At 38.5% G+C, this 17,069-nt stretch overlaps 1 protein-coding gene across 1 annotated transcript; it reads right to left on the reverse strand.

Moving 5' to 3' along the window:
• Positions 1-373: 373 nt before the first annotated feature.
• PRMT7 (protein arginine methyltransferase 7) lies at positions 374-16,567 on the reverse strand. The gene is made up of 17 exons (XM_068202782.1): positions 16,359-16,567; positions 15,551-15,587; positions 14,093-14,242; positions 13,434-13,542; positions 12,568-12,680; positions 11,137-11,378; positions 10,801-10,978; positions 9,589-9,716; positions 8,667-8,826; positions 8,166-8,249; positions 7,103-7,150; positions 6,189-6,278; positions 5,425-5,586; positions 3,009-3,083; positions 2,439-2,599; positions 1,152-1,248; positions 374-590 (listed from the first exon to the last, which is right to left on the reverse strand). Exons 1-17 carry the CDS (start codon positions 16,451-16,453, stop codon positions 435-437), a joined length of 2,085 nt encoding a protein of 694 aa, XP_068058883.1. The 5' UTR covers positions 16,454-16,567; the 3' UTR covers positions 374-434.
• Between the last annotated feature and the right edge of the window lie 502 nt (positions 16,568-17,069).

Here is a 17,069-nt window from a genome sequence, read left to right on the forward strand (position 1 = left end):
GGGATTTCTTTTTGTGCAGTCCGGAGATTATTTCCCATTTTACAGTGACAAGAGCACAGCCTAGAAATAGATGTGTTTAACTCATTTTCTCTAATGTCAGGGTAAAGCCTGCTGTCCTCATCCAATTATATGCCATGCAATAACCAGCTGCTATGGTCAAATTAACTGTTTTGTACCTCCTTAACACGATGTAAAACCCTGAAGGAGATGATGAAAAGCATGTGTGTACATAAACCCTGACAGGAATACCTGTCCCTAAGAAATGGTTCCTCTCTACCTCACTGTCTTTTGAAAACAAACCCAAAAAGGTTAGAAGTATGTTAAAGAAAAGTCTGCTCTCTGAACACAATGAAAGAAACCCTCTGGTGTACAAAAATAAAAGGAAATACTGTATGTTTATTATAATTTAGGAATATGAGCAAGAGGAAGGTATTTTATAATAGCTTAAAATCCATGGCAATCTCTCCTGTCTTTGTGTCAAAATTTATAGCATATGTTACAGCAGTAGGGTCTGACAGAATTTCTGATTCAATAACAGAGCTGAAGAAATAAACAGCTTGCTTGCAGTGGGGATTCCATTCACAGTTTCCCTACAGGAGAGAGTTAAAAGTGAAAGCAGTCAAAATCTACAATATTATTATTATTATACAGTAATAGTGCAGTAAGAGTTCTTGTTCCCAGCTGAGCACACAGTGATCAACAGTTATCATTTACACTGCCATCCACTCCACTGTGGAACACATTACTTGAAATACCATCTGCTACACCACACACTGAAGTCACAGACTTAGAAATGGATTTGGTCAAAGAATACTGAGATAGAATACTAAAAATACTTACTCCTTCCCCTCCAAATTTTTGCTTTTGTTAAACTGAGGTTATTTGTATGAAAAAACTCTGCTTTGACTTAGCATCCCATTTAAATTCTGAATTTGACTCCAATCTAGGGAGCATTTGGATGCAAATCAGACTCTCCCATTTTAAGGTACATCTCCTGCTCCCCGCAAAAACACGAACAGATATTTTCAGTAATTCTGATGACACAATGTTCCAACAGTGTTAGAAGGGGTACTACACAACCCAAGCACAGCCAGCAGAGACCCTCTGCAATCCTACAGACTTTGACATAATGAATTAAAATGAAGATATACCTTTTCATTGGACAGTTGCACCAGTCCTGTACTAACGGAGATATCGGCAGCAAGATGATATTCCATCCACAGAACTGCTCCGTGGCTCCTTCCTTTCCTGGGGAGAGATGCAGGATAAAACCTGCCACTTCACACAGTCCTGGCAGTTAAACCTGGCACTCGTGTTTAAGTGAGAGCTGCAAAAGCCTGAACAACTTCCTTCCTTGAAAGAAAGCTGAACAGCTGACTGAGTTGGTAATTGGGGACAGAAACTTTCAAGTATTTGCAGAGATGAAATCCAAAAAAAGGCAAGGAAGAGAACATGTCATAACTACATCTGCTCAGCAGCACAGCCACTTAGCCAGCACTGAATAACATGGCATGAATCACACAGCATACGTTGAGAACTTCCTTTAGAGACCCCAGTTTCTCCTGGCTCTGAACTGAGAGGAAATATTTACCACACACACTGTCACTTCAAGTGCCTGCTCCACAAGAAGCAGAGGTCATACCACTGTGCTGCCTGTAAACACAACTGCTGCAAAGGCACGGAGACCCCACACAGATGGCTCTGCAGTCTACGAAAGCTGGAATTTTGTTTAATGAGAAACACAGCAGTGTTTGAGCTATGTAAGCTCTAGATAGTTAAAAAATAAAACTTTCTCGTTTTTAAATTCTTAACAGCATTTTAAGTTTGAACAGAATTAAGTACAATCCACAGCTATAGTGGAAAGGATCTCAGAAGATGTGGCAAAATATAAAGACTGCCAGGATTACAGTTAGAAGGAAGAATAGCATATACATTAAAAGCTATTAATGTATATGCTAATAATATATAATTTTAAAGCTATTAAACATAATAAGTTATTAATTATTAAACACAATAATTTGACAAGCTAAGTAGAAGCTTTTTCTGCAAGAACTCAACAGTAGGCAACAAACAGAAACACTAAAACCATCCAGGTTTTATTTTATTTTCTCTAAACTATAAATTAATCTATTTAAATTTTAAATCATGGTGAAAGCTATTAAAATGTTATTTTTTTAAACAGAGGAATATTATCTAATCTAATAATATCAAACATTATTGTATTATTGTTCTAGCCTACTGTGACTATCCACAGGAACCTTGTGTCAGAGCAACTTCCACAATCTTAGGTCACATTATTAAAAACTGCCAAGTACATTTGCACCAGTTAAGTGCAATACACTTAAAGGAGCTCTAAACCCAACTCCTCTAAAGAGCTTGAGTAGGAGGTAAAGAAATGGATGATGAGCAAGAGTATTGATTGCAGTGAGAAAACTGACCGTAAGAGCTTTACAGAGCCCTCTGTGCTGAGACAGTGCTGTGGCACAGTCTTTGTGAAGTCAAATGTCAAAACTTCCTGGGGCTCTGAGAGTGACTTGCAGGGATATTCCCACAGCGGGTGAGGTTCTGCTTCCTTGGATTCCCTAAAATTCAGAGAATCCTGAAAAAGGGAAGGAATAAATTGAACTGAAAATAACAGAAATGCAAACCCAGAGTATTCAAGCAAAGCTGCAAGAGGGCAGGACTGCACTTCTTGGGCACAAGGGAGAAAATATCCTACATGCATGAAACCAAATGCTGTGACTGGGGCCCTCAGCCCTGAAACAGAAATGGGCATTCTCAAAATACAATGCATTGAAATTTTCTTTTCCCTCAACACAAATTCTGCTCTCCAACTGCCTGTACCCCTCCACATTAATCTAGAGCAAAGCTCTAGAAACTGATACAAATGAATCTCAAACAATGGTGTTCTGCCCAATACACAAGTTTTTCAACAGTCACTAAATGCTTTATTAAGCCAAATTGAATTTTTATTTTGCTAAGACTTGTGGCAGAACTAATTTTCTTACTTTAATCATATCATCCATAGTCCGGACATCAAAACCTTCACAGGTGCCACATGGACTCCGGATTCTCCATAAGTCCTGTAAGAAACGACAGGATTTTGTTTGGCTTTATCAAAGGAAATGGGATTTCTTGAAATAATTTTAGCTGTAGCTTAGACATTCAATAGCAAGGCCCATCCTATGTATATATTGCTAAACCATTACAACTACTGCAAGAATCAGAAGATAATTCTAGGAAAAGTTTTTTTTAAGTTGGTTAATTCTTTAATCACTGTTTTCAGCTCCTCTAAAGAACATTTCACAAAATTTCTGTGTGTTGTTTACTTTAGAGCAGCTATGGATTTGCCAAGATCTAACCCTTACAGCCCCTCCACCTTCACTATCCAGCACAGGTAAGTGCTCCCAGTAGTGTCAAACATCTCACAGCCTACCAGAGAACCATACTTCCCTTTAGCCCCACAAAGTGGAGTGAGATCATTTTAGCCACTTCATACCATGCCTGTCATTGACTTTAGCAACCCCCTGGACAGACTGACTCAGTTCAACATTTACCTTTTCTTAGACCCCATTAAAGGTCTCTTACTAGAACACAAACATTCATTAGCTGTGGATGTATACATTTTTTTACCTGTTCATTGTCACACTTAATCTCCAATGTTCCTGCTTTACAAGCTGGCAGCAGGACCACTCTACATTTAAACAAATACTGCTATAATTTCTGCCTGACTACAGCATGAACTAGAGGGATTTACCAAGAGTCTCTGAGTGATATACCCAGCAAAACTACCAAAACAGACAGGCAGCACCCTGCTCCCTAAATGCAATTATGGATGAAACAAGTTTCTTATCTTTATAACTGAAGTAATTCCATCAATTTTTTTCCCCTGGATCCAGGTTTTGCTAATTGCTTAACCAATGACATATCTATTCTGAGAGGACAGAACAGCCTACAGAACAGGTTCTGCAGGAGACCTTGCAACACTATGCCTGCTCCCTCTGTCTAAACAAGAACTGGTAAATGCAGAGGTTATTTTTAAAATCCCACAGATTCCAGTCTTGGAGTCTAGATTCACCACTGAAAGAAGATAATGTAAAATTAAAACAATAGCTTTGGGGTAGACTACTGCAACAAAATAAAAGTTAAATGTTCTACCAAAAATTTTATGTGGAATCATCTCTGAACAAACCCTGTACATGAAAGTGTAAAACTGAGGCTTAGGTGACATGAATGCTACTCCACATTCTGCTGATTGCTGAATAATCTTCAGTCATCATTCTGCATGCTTTGGTTTCCTCATCCAGAATATGAAGAGAATAATGCTTACTTCCTTACAAAATGCTGTGAGTTCTAGGGAAGTATATCCTCTAGATAAGAGCATGGAATTGTAATTTACTGCTTATTTCAATCTGATTACTGCTGATTACACTAAATATCTGCTCCCTATTACAGGATTCAGATTTACATTATTTACTCTGTATATACTTAAACTCTGTACATTTTTACAGAAAACTAAAAAAATGTGCAGAACAGTTGATTAGCCCCAGAGGGGAAAAAGAACAAATCCATTCTCACATGCACAAATCAAAGGCAGAAGCAAGAGAACAAGGTTAAAGAGCATTCAAATAAAGAAACTTAAGTGAGAGAAGGCTCAGACACAAAAACTACACAGCTGGTGAGCCAGAGGGGAGAAAAAACTACAAAAAAACCTGGCATTTTTAATAGATAAACTGAAGGCTGTTTTTATGTGAAAATTGATTAGATTATAGGTGGTTTTATTTAACGTATGTACATTTATTTACACAATGCCCAACTACAGAGTTCACACACTTGAACTACTGGACTTTGCATATTAATGATGAAAGTACTTAATTTCCATTTTCATGGCAGGTAAACACGTCACAAACTTTTTTTACAAAGTGCTCAATAAATCAAAAAACTACATTTATAACTTTGTAAAATATCTGAAAAATTACTTTTCAAATTATTTTTAAGATGTGCTCACATTCAGAACTGTGCCCAGCCTCAGGCAGTTAAAAAAATTCACATGCAATTGGGAATCCTGCCTACAGTCTTAAAAAGCCTCATTTCAAAACCTGATATGTTGCAGAATAACTACATACATATATTTATATATAATATACATAGTAAAATAACTAATTTTATAAATAACCACAACTGTCACATGCTTCACTAATCTCTAATTTAAATAAGTATCTTAAAACATGCATTTTAAATGGCAAAATTACTTGAGTTAATTTGTTGACAAGAGATGACTGAAATAGCAAAATTCACCCTTCAAGACAGCAAATACTCTTTTCTCAGGTGCTAAGTACAGAACATACTGGACAGTATTAAGATGCAGTAAGTTGTACAGTACTCAGTTTTAAGTGGATTTGTGTAAATATCTAACAATCTCACCTGGAATTCCACAACCATCATGTGTAAAGAAGCAGACTGAGGTAGGACAGTGACATTGCTGGCAAGGTGAGTGCTCACAGCTGTCCTGGCATACCAGAAATACAGGTTATGCCATGGCAACAAACTTGTCGTGAAAAACGGCTCTCCCACAAGGACAGAAATCTTGGCAAAGGAGGGAAGAGATAAAAAGCATTATAATAAAGAAAAACAACTCACAACACAGGCTGTTTAGATCTTCCAATAGCTGCTAGTGCAATACAATAAGTGAAATCATCTAGATTGCTCCATAGGGATTTAATTACTGTACACTGCATGTACAGCCCTCTGGACATTGTTCTGTAGGTTTAGCTACCACATTTTAAACCGAATTTTCCTGCAATAAAGTTTGTGAGAAAATACTGTACTTTGAGTTTGGAAGGCTTTGTAATGAGTCACAGAATTCTGAAGTATGTTATTACTTCCAAATAGACTGCAGTTCTCTTGAGTGGTCTGTGAAAGAGTTACAGCCTTGTAGAACCAGTTACACTGCCTTAACTACTGGGGCAATTATGCAGCAGGGGAAGTCAGACCCTTCAAAAACAAAGCAACAACCCTCCCACAGTCTTTAGTCTCCTTTAGTTTTAGTGGCACATGGTGTGTACCATTTTCTCATTACATTTTAGATTAATTGGGATATAACAGAATTCATTGTGGAAACAATTCATTTTTACCTTCTGCTCCCTACCAACCCCTGAAATTCAGTATAATGGACAACTGTAACATACCTTTTTATCTTCCAAATGATAAGGCTTCAGCAACTCAGGACGAGCTTCTATTATTTTAATTTTATCTTCAAGATGATTTGCTTTGAAAAACTAAAATCATAAAGTAACACACTGTCTTTATGTAAAGCCACAATTGAGACCAAAAGAACAATTTTATTGAAAAGAAATTAGAAAAAAACCCAGCAGCCAAAAGAAACTTTAATGAAACTGCCTGCCATAACTCATGAGGATGATACAAGTCTCTTCTTGAAGGCTGCATGCACCTAGAGCCAGCATGTCACATCTAGGGAACTAAAGCACGTGCCCTCAGTATTCTTTAAATTATCTATATGAAAAGGCAGATAACAAAAATGGTGCTTCACCTTCATTAAGCTGTACTTTGAAGCATATGAGAAGGGTAATCAAGAAAGGTAAGAATCACTTCACCTATGAATACACTGCATATTTGGCTTTTCTTTGAAGCCAGGTTCCAGTCCTCCCTTGCCCACCATTCCTGGTTTTGCACTTCTGACCCACAGGCTGAGCCAAATCTCTTTCAAATACACTGTGTCAACTAAAGGAGTCACAGCCAAGTGATAACTCCAGGAAGCTGCTTCCAGTCACTTCTCAGGCACCAGCTGCCTCTCCTGAACAGCCTCCACTCCACTGGCAGAGCCTTCGTGCCCTTCCCCAAGGCAGAGCAAACAGCAGAGCAGGCATTCCCAACCTGTCTCAGCTGGAAGACAGAACTGCTGGATGCTGCTTGCCAGGTAAGACTGGTGCAAGCTTTGGGATGCTCTCACTAATCCTCAGAAACAAACAGCCTGGCTTTTACCACCAAGGCAATGGCAGCAGCAGAGCAGCAGCTCAAGCACACAAGCCAAGAGGCATCTGCAAAGGAGAGATCCTGCTTTAACAGAAAATGGATTACTCACTTTTTCCATGACGGAACAGGAGACACCAGAGTTTTCTAATGTAAACACCTAATGAAAACACACAGTTAGTCACACTAGCTTTATAATTTTTAATTAAAACCATTTGTAACTGAAGAATGAAACAACATTCTGATGCCCTAGTGAGCACAGTTCATAAGAACCATGCATATATTCCAGAGCCCACTATAATGAACTTTTTAACAACAAAATACTGCTCAAAACTACAGGCTAAATACTTCTGTTTTCACAGCTATACAAGGAAAAAAACCTCAACAGAATGCAAATACTTATTTTCCATTTTAAGCTGCACACAGCATATTAACATTTGTCCTAAGCACATATTCACTCATGAACAAATGAAAGCATATCACCAGAGTGCGCCAAATTGCGAATACTGCTTAACATGACCTGACTATCAGCTGGAAAGTGCTCAGGAGCCTTTTGCAGCAAGAAAAAAAATTCGTTTCTATCCAAAATTGATGAATTGTTAGGCAATATGCAACATTCCTCATGATTATATTAAATTACACATTCCCAGATATTCAGTTCAACTCTAACAGACTTTAGTTTAAAGACCCCCCACATCAAGCAGGGCATTTATGTGCGTGAGACAGCCAGGCAGCTCTCAGTTACACACAGACCCAGTATTCTTACTGCTTCCTACTTGGCTCTTACAGATCTTCCACTCCAGACTAGGTAATAAATGTAATTATGGAATTGAAAACATAAAAGAAAAATACCCTGCCAGACATTTAGGTCCATAGAGTTTTTTTAAAAAAAACAAGATGAAGATGGCAAACAGGAAGCAGTGAGGAATGAGGAACAGCAGTTTCCCTTAAAACTACACATTGGTAAATGTCAAATCTGGTAATTATTATCTTCCTAGACTTCAGCTTGACCAGAGATGAATTTAACCTCCCCTTCAACACAATGTGAGCCTACTCCTCACTTGTTCCTGAAGAGGCACTGCAAATAATTATTGACGAGCTGGAAATGTACTACATGAGAGAAAAATACCAAGCTAAAATGCAAAGATCTGAAAAAACAGGACAAAGTACTGTACCTGCTTTGCTCCAAGATAATGAGCCAGCACAGGCAGCAGACTGCCATCACTGATACAAAGGCAAACACTATCTGTTTTCAGAACCTACAGAAAACAAATAGTCACTGTTATTCTTATCCCAGAGGGAAAAGTTTTCCACACTTTATACACTTTCATATCGAATAACTGTAAAAAAATTCTCATGTAATGCCCTTGGCTTAGGTCTGAAAAAGTTTGCTCAAAAATGTAATGGATGTCTTTATTCAACTACCAATGCCATGTCCAACAAACACACAGAGCTACTACAGAATCTATGCAAAAATGGCTGCTTACCTTTAAAAAATTTAATACTAAAGTTTTCAAGACAAAACTATAATTTCCATCTGCTGATGAAAGAAAAATACACTTTGTGAGCAAAGTCCTTTGCAGGGGACAAACAAATTCCACAAATAATTACATAAATAAACCAGTATGAGCATCCATCAGAGAAGCCAATAAAACCTGCAGGCAGCAAGCACTCACTTTCCTCAAGGACTTGATGTACTGGCGTGTTCGGTGCTGGTCATTCAGCTCCCCAAAGCGGGGCCTGTTCCAAAGCAGATGGGCACGACACCTACAGACAGGACTCTCCACACGAACATCTGCTCCATGCTCCTCTTCCTCTGCTCCCTTCTCCCCTTCTCTGTGAAAAATGTCAACGTAGCATCAACTACAGCATCAGTAAGATGTTTTTGCCAACAGGCACATTTATGCATTTTGGCTGATATGCACAGTAATGAATGCAAACTCTGCTGCCACTTTTTTGAAGTTAGTGGTTCTCCAGAGAGATTTCTGTAACTCTGCATTTCCAATTGAAGAGAGGTCAAAAAGAATTTTCACCTTATTTAAAAGACAAAACCAAGAACCATCCCCCACTTTACCACTAACTGCGATGGTTAGGTACTTTAGGCTTTGCCCTTTTAGCAAACAGTTGCTTGTTTGGATTTTGGATTTCTAAGTAAAAAAGGCACAGCAGATTCAGACATTTTAAAGCTAGCACTGGTTTTAAAAATGTTTGCTGCTGTTGTCATTACAACCAACATGATTAACCTCTTTTTAATCTGAGCAAAAGGCAGTAATCTCAGAAAGACAGTCCTGACTAGGAAAATAGAAAATGGTAACAGAATGGCAATTATTTCACTTCTTTACCTGTATGCCACTTCAGCTGTGCTGTATTTTAGGATTTCCAGGAATCAACCATGATTGTTTTATGCTTCTTTGTGAGAGAAAGCAACCTAGTACAAGGCAGGAGCTTGCAGTCCAACTGAGTTTTTATGCATAATGTGTATTTTCCACTCGTGCATTGCGCATGAAGCACTCTTTAATATTTTTCTACCCTTTAGGTTCTTATCTTGCTCTTGTACAAAGGAGTAAGAGAGTAGCCTTTTTCCACAGAGATTGTTACCTGGCTTTCTGCAAGTTGTACCACACAGAGTACTCATCACGACAGGCAGTCAGGTACAACTTCTCACCCTGCAGAACTGGCTCCTCGCGTGGAAGAAAATAGACACACTGCATCCAGTGATCCCTCCACTGAAAAGGGTTGATACACAAACCTCAGGAACTCACTCATAAATAGCAAAGGGAAAGTAAGCAAATAGGAGGAAATCAATTAGGAAGAATGGGCACAACTTTGAAAATGCAAGATTAATTTAAAGATTCTTGTTCAAGTTAGCAAGGCTGAATAAAGACCAATATCACATATTGAATAACATTGATTTCTTGCAACAGAATAAGCCCTAGACCATTGGCTTGCTAATTGGACAAGCTTCTATTGCAACCAAATGAAAAACAAGCCAAAATTGCTTTGCATTTATTAATGCTGTTTACCTTCCACAGTTCTCTTGTGTTAGAAACTTGTATCAAACTGCTGACAGCCTCACACACCTAGAATTATGTCACTTAGTGTCACTCTGATCACAGCACAACTACTTTGTGTTTCAAAAAGCTGGTTTTTGCACTGCAAATATCCTATGCTGACCAGTCATTTTAAGCTGACTGAACACCTCCAAACTGATAATTTCCAATTTTATTCTCAAACATGCTAAGTGTAGACAATAATTTTTAAGTTCTTTTCGACTAAGTTCATTCTACTGGTAAATACATTCACACAAAACCACAGGAATTTGACTTAATAGTGATAGTATTTCTGTAATTATCCATATCAATCCAGCATTTTCCTACACCAGCCTCTTTTTTTTTTTATGAGAGTATAAATATACTACCATAAACATAACACTTACTTGGAAATTTAATAGAAGAACTACAAGGAAGCAAACCACAGGCTAGCATTTTAATCAGGGATAGAGACTATTTAAAGAAAAAGATATTGAAATCTTTATTTCTTGAACATAAAAGAAATAATAATATCTGGAAGACAGCTTCAGTCTTTAAGCTTTACATAAATGATTACTCTTAATATTTAATATTAAAGAAAACCTAAAATGGGCACCTACCATAGCTAAAATTTCTACAATTTGCTTATTTAGCATCTTCTAATACATTAAATATTAGCGAGGTTCCTAAGCAATTTAAGGCAGAGCTGCTTAAACCCCCCCAGTACTCCAAAGAGTTGCTCAGTCACCTCACAATGGTATCTGAAGGCGCAGTATTTTACCTGCAAAGCAGAAGTGGGTTTTACCCAGTAGGGAGCCATTGAGCAATTTATCATCCCAGAGGGGTCCATGTCAATATCCCACCAGGAAAGTACAATTTGTGCCTTGCCAGATTTCACAGGCTCCAGGTGCACTCTATAGTAGGTAGAAGCACTCTGTACTGGCTTACTGAAATCCACACTGCAGGGAAGCATGAAAATTGTACAAAGAAACATTAGAAAGGAAATTGTAAAAATAATTCTTCAGAAATTCTCACCACTTTCTTAAGCTCAGTACACAGCTTATATCAAAGTCATAACAGGATAACTTTGTTTTGAACAAAACAATGTCTCCCTTACCTGAACATTTTCACCACATCACTAAGGGTACTGAAGTCACTTGAAGGCATCTGGTTCAGCTGGATATCACAAACAGAAGGAACACCTGGACAGTTCTCCATTTCTGAAGGTGGAACAAGTATTTTTTCACCATCCTCTGCTTCAACATGAACAGGAAACAGTTTCTTCCAAGACCACATCCTTCTGGATTCCACTAACTGGACATACACTGTTGCCCTGTGAGGCACTGCCTCACACCCTTCCTGAGTGTTCAAAACAAATTCAACAAGTTTGACTTATTAACATGAGTGAGAATTAAATCAATTGAAATGCAAACCCATTTAAAGAAAAGTTGGACTGGGAGCTTTGAAATCTAAAATACAATTACTTTAGAGACTTTTGTAACATCAGAGCAATTTGTCTCTCTGTGAAATAGAATACACATATCTATCCTGTTCAGTGTGGTTCAGCAAGGCCAGCTTACTTCATAAACCATGCAACATTATCAGTTTACTAGCATCAATTAAACTTGCATTTCCATTCTTGTTCTGAAATAAGAGATCTAGCCTGAGCTTCTCAGGGCAGGAAACTACTAAGCTATCAATAATATAAGAAAGGTGCTGATTGCAATGAGGAAATAAGAAAAATAATGGCTCAAATATTTATGCAACAACTTTGTATCCACGTTTAAAGAGTGGTAAAGATCCAAGTTGTCCTAAAAATCCCACTATGAAGTCCAAAATCAATGCCTTTACAGAAAAGACTAATTGCAATTTACAGAAAAGACTAATTGCAATTTAGACTTCTATATGGAGAGCAGTACAAAGTTATGGAGTGCTATTGTCTTTATATGGTGTCTTTTAAACTGGTGAATAGAAAACTGGAAACCTAAATAAAATTCTTCCATCCACATTTTAATGAAGGGAAAATATTAGAAAATGTAAAAGAGAAATCCCCAAAATTATAGCCATAGATAATGAGTCCAAAAAAAAAGGATATTATTCAAATACAGTGTTTAAAATATTTTCACATGCAAAATGCATATGGAGTAGTACAAGCACAACAGTAAAAAAAAACAACCAAAAATGAACCAATGCTCATCAAATTTAGGAGAATTTTTAAAAATATCTTGGGACAAAGTTGTTATTAAGGAGAGCTTCAAATCAGAACTGGATGCCTTTCTGAAAGACATTTGTTAACCAGCAAGTTATTGGTTTCAACACAAAGCAACTAGATGTCATTTCAGAGCCTGTGACTTACAATATGAACTCAAATAGCTTTATTCTAGGAACAAATGTAGTAAATTATTGACTGACTAAGAAACCAGCAGAGCTGATGGTGTATTTACCAAGGGATACAGAATCCTAAGTACTGCATAATCTCTATCCTGCTTCAAAAACGGGCAGAAGAATCTCTCTGCTGATAGATGTGACACACTTCCTATTTTCTTACCTGTACAAGATATTTGTGTGCATGCTCATAGGTTGGTAAAGCTCCTTCTCCAATCAGTTCTGTATCAAATAATTCTGTTACCAGGATGTTTGCCCGACACTGCATATCTCCATCTAAAAGACAGAAATTAATACTGTAATGTTAAATCTTTATTTAAGTCTTTCTAGCAGATGCTATCCTGAATACACAAATTTGTGAGTACACAAATTTATTGTGTACAATTATTTGTGAGTACACAAATAATTAAAGAACTTATTCCTGTTAGAGTCAGCTGAAGACTGGAAATTATTTTCCGTTTGAAATACAAATGGCTATTGAGATATTACCAGAACACTTTCTTCCAAAGTAGATTTCCAGTGTTACTTTCTAGAATGTGAAGTATCACAGAATCCTTAAGGTTGAAGAAGATCAAGTCCCCCACTAACCCAGCACCATCACCATGTTCACCATTAACCCATGTCCTCATGCCATACCAACACGTTTTTGAACACTTCCAGGGATGATGACTCTACCCTTTCCCTAGAGAGTCTTTTCAATGCTTTACAATCCTTCCTATGAAAACAAATTTCCTCATCTCCAGTCTAAACCTTCCCTGGCACAACTTGAGGCCTTTTCCTGTCATCCTGTCACTTGTCACCTAGGAGAAGAGGCCAACCCTCACCTGGCCACAACCTCCTTTCAGGCAGTTGTAGAGATGAGGTCTCTCCTGAGCCTCCTCTTCTCCAAGTTGAACCCATCCCAGCTCCCTCAGAGTACTCAATGCACTTGTTTTAATCAGAAAATGTATAAGAAGTAAGAGTAAGACCCATTCCTTCATGGTTTTCAGGTATTTGCCCACTTTTTTAAGCCTAGCCTATTCTTCTCACCTGGGCCAACTGTGACTTCAGTGGAATGCTTGTTGATTACTTTGATCTTGTCAGAAAAACCATTTTTCTCCACTATCTTCACAGCAGCATTAGCCATGGGCTTGAACACCTATGAACAGCAAGAGCGTTCAAGTCAGCTTTCAAAAATGGAAGGGCACCAATACAAAGTGCAATATATTTAGTTCTGAAAAAAATTAACATCTTTTTATCTTGTCCTATGTTTGAAGTTCACTACCATGAAACAAGGAAATGAGTCTCACTTGAAGAATTCAGAGCATCACTGGTAGAGAGTTATCAGCTGCCTCCAAAAGCTACTCCAATTTAACTTTTGAAACACAAGAATACACATTAATACTGTAGCATTTACATTAAACAACCTCATTTCTTTGTAAAAATAAAGACATATATGTACATGCATCAACAGAAACCCCTAAAGACTTCCATGTGCTCAAATGAAGCACACTATGTCAATGAAACCAAAACACCCAGCACTGAAATACTCACTGAAGTATGCCAAAAACCTGCTTGTATTAACAGTGTAATTGCAAAGAGAATTTCTGTTTCATTCAGAACAAAAATAACAGAGATAGTACATAGCCTGAAAATAAGAGCACCACAAAGAACATGCTGAATATATGCAACCCCTAACCAATGCTCACCTCAATGGCATAGCAGAAATCTGCCCCAGCTGAAGCTGCCATCATGGACAGGAGTCCTGTGCCAGTCCCTATGTCCAGCACAATTGCTTTCTCACCTCTCTCTTTTACTCTGCTCACTGCAGCACGAATACCTTGGTAGTATTTCACATTCTGTGGGAAAGAAAAAAAATCAACAACCTTTTATCCATTTATGTTTTTAATTTCTGTGCAGAAATCTTGCATTCTTTGACTGTGAGTTTATAATCAGAAAAAGGCTTACAGACATTCCTCATGCCAAACAGTCACACCAAAGCCATCTTCAGCAGTAACAACTGTATCTGGCAGAATCAGCCCATTTAAAGTACATCAATAGTTATCACAGTGTTCATATTACCATTGGTCAATCAGCTATTCATAACATATGTATGATTTCCAAATGTGATATATTTTCCTGAGCAAATAATAATCAGATCCCTGGGAGATACTACAGGCTTTCTGATTAATTTTCCCCTGCAGGACCACTCAAATAGTCATATTCTTCCTATGGCAGTACAAGAGCTGAAGTATCTTGGTTTAGATTCCTCTCTTCATCTACTCAAAAAGGTTCATACATGAGAATTAACCAGTGGAAATCCTCGTTTTTACTTACAGGCCATTAAATGCAGCTATAAGCATACCAGCACCAACAAAAGGAAAAAAATAAATGCTGTCAGCCACAAGGTGGAGATTGATATATATGCTTTTATTTTCTTTGTAACAACCTACTGTAAGACACTCCTTTCCAAATGATCAATCAAGCCTTTCCAAGGAATACACAACCTTTAAACATTATACATTTGGAAAGTCTGCTGGACACCCTTCTGAACAATTCTAGTCAACAACTTTGATACATATAATTCCAGTACTTGTTTGAATCACTCAGACACAACCTGCTGCCTCTACACAATTTATTAAATGTCTGATCCCACTGACATATTTTAAATTCAATATGAATTCAAGATTCATTGTGGAGACACCACAAAAATCTTTCAAAATATTATTGATGGAAGGTTGACTTAATGGCTAGAGGAAAATGAACATTTGAACTATTCACTCCAGACTTCATCATGCCTGTACATATGGTAGAAATACCACAGAAGAGCAGATTTTACTTACAATGCATTAAAAACTAAGAAGCCCAGCTTCACTTTTACAGCCTTTGAAATTTCATCTAATGAGCTCTCTGTCAAAAACATTAAACACAGAACAGCAAAATCGGCTACAGAATATAAAAATGTTCTGCAGTAAACAACAGAACACCAAAGTCAGATGTTAAAAGGTATCTGTTGAATTAAGAGCAGGTCTGGTACCTTATAGAGTACAAAAATGTGATCATTTAATCTTTCAGAGAAACCCATACAACCACACGGTGACAGCTATTCAAGAGAAATGCAATGGCTCTTCTCCCACCATTCAAAAGGGTTTTGCTTCTGTACTTACTCTGTCCTTATCATGAAGCATATCTGCATAGCGTGACCTGCAATAAAAGATATTCCAGTTAAAATACTCACTCATTCTGCAAAGCAACTGGGCCCTGTGCCCCACAACTGCACAGACAACTGACACACTCCTTGAGGACCTAAAGTGTTTCCCAAATCTAAGGAACAATGTAATTTCAGTGATCTGGCCATCAGCATATAAATCAACTCATGAACCACTGGCACAAATCCTCTGCACAGCAATGGGCCCGAGGCACAGACAGACCTACGGACAAGCAGCTGTGAAGGAGCACCCAAGACACACAGAGAGCAATGGATGACAGACTACTAATGACCTGTTTTTTACCAAGACTTAAACTTCTTTGGTTCCCATTTCTTCATGGGTTGCACTACTCAGAAATACCCCAAAATATATCTTCCCACCTTCTCTGGCTATTACACTGTTCTTAAAAAGCTAAGACACCAACAGACAACTGGCAGTTACATGTTGCACTGGCATTTAAAAGCAATTTAGTCAATGCATTTTGTCCCAAGTCAGTCACTGTCAGTATCAGGATCAGCCCCACAGAAAACATTTTTAAGAAGTTAGAAGAAAACTACTTGGAGAATGGTTTACAACATTCTACATTGACAGCTCTGCCCTGTACACCACTGGGCACATTTACTGACATTTAGACTATTCCAGAGTCTGTTCACCTCACACCCTTGGAAATTCTACAAACACAGACCCCCAAACTGCCCTTAAAAAATGTTGGATTTGCTCATTTTCTGGTGTCCTTTAACGGATCAAGCTACTTTTCCAAGCATACCTTGCAATCTCCTGGTGGTAGTCATAGTCCTCACCCTCTTCTAGCCACTCCATCGAACCAGTGGTTGGATTGGCTCTTCCACAAAAGGTCTTCATGATCAATCTCAAGTTGTATTGTGTTATTTATGTATTGTGTGCAGCTTTGCTTTCGCCTCAATATAATACACCAAATACCGCCTTTGAAAAAAACAAACAAACCAACCATAAAACTTTTAGTAAACACAACAAGTATCACTTTAGCTCTTGTACATTTCCCCCCCTACACCTGCCTTGGCCAGAAGTACTGGTGAGCACTTTATGCTTTTTTTCATAAGGACATTTTAAGTTAGCATCTGTCACCTAGTCCTACACTGAAGGGGGACCCTGAAGATCACCTCGATATAACCCCTGAGATGACAGCGCAGAAAAGAAACCAAGACCGCAGTAAATCCTCACGGAAGAGCATCCCGTAAGTGAGCACATCAGGCGGCGGCGGCCCGTCTCCCGGCGTCCCCAAAGCCTGCCCCGGGACCGGCACAGGCCCGAACCTCCCCCGCCTCAGGAACGAGCTGCCATGGGGCACGGCCAGAGCGTTCTCCGCCATCCCCTGCCCGGAACCAGCGCAGCGGGCCTGAGAAGCTGCGGGCCCGTCCCTCCTCAGAGCCCCGGGCCGGCAGCTCCGCAAGCCTGTGTACCTTTCCCGGCCGCCGCGTGTGCCCGCCCCGGAGGCCGC

The sequence above is a fragment of the Anomalospiza imberbis genome, chromosome 12 (genome assembly GCF_031753505.1).
Source record: "Anomalospiza imberbis isolate Cuckoo-Finch-1a 21T00152 chromosome 12, ASM3175350v1, whole genome shotgun sequence".
NCBI classification, from domain to species: Eukaryota; Metazoa; Chordata; class Aves; order Passeriformes; family Viduidae; genus Anomalospiza; species Anomalospiza imberbis.

Excerpts from the sequence above, each read along its gene's own strand:
- PRMT7 (XM_068202782.1), bottom strand. The coding sequence starts at position 16,453 with ATGAAGACCTTTTGTGGAAGAGCCAATCCAACCACTGGTTCGATGGAG. Across the intron at positions 15,588-16,358 it reads TACCACCAGGAGATTGCAAG|GTCACGCTATGCAGATATGC; the intron begins GTATGCTTGGAA and ends CTTTTATTGCAG. Across the intron at positions 3,084-5,424 it reads TGATGGTTGTGGAATTCCAG|GACTTATGGAGAATCCGGAG; the intron begins GTGAGATTGTTA and ends CGTTTCTTACAG.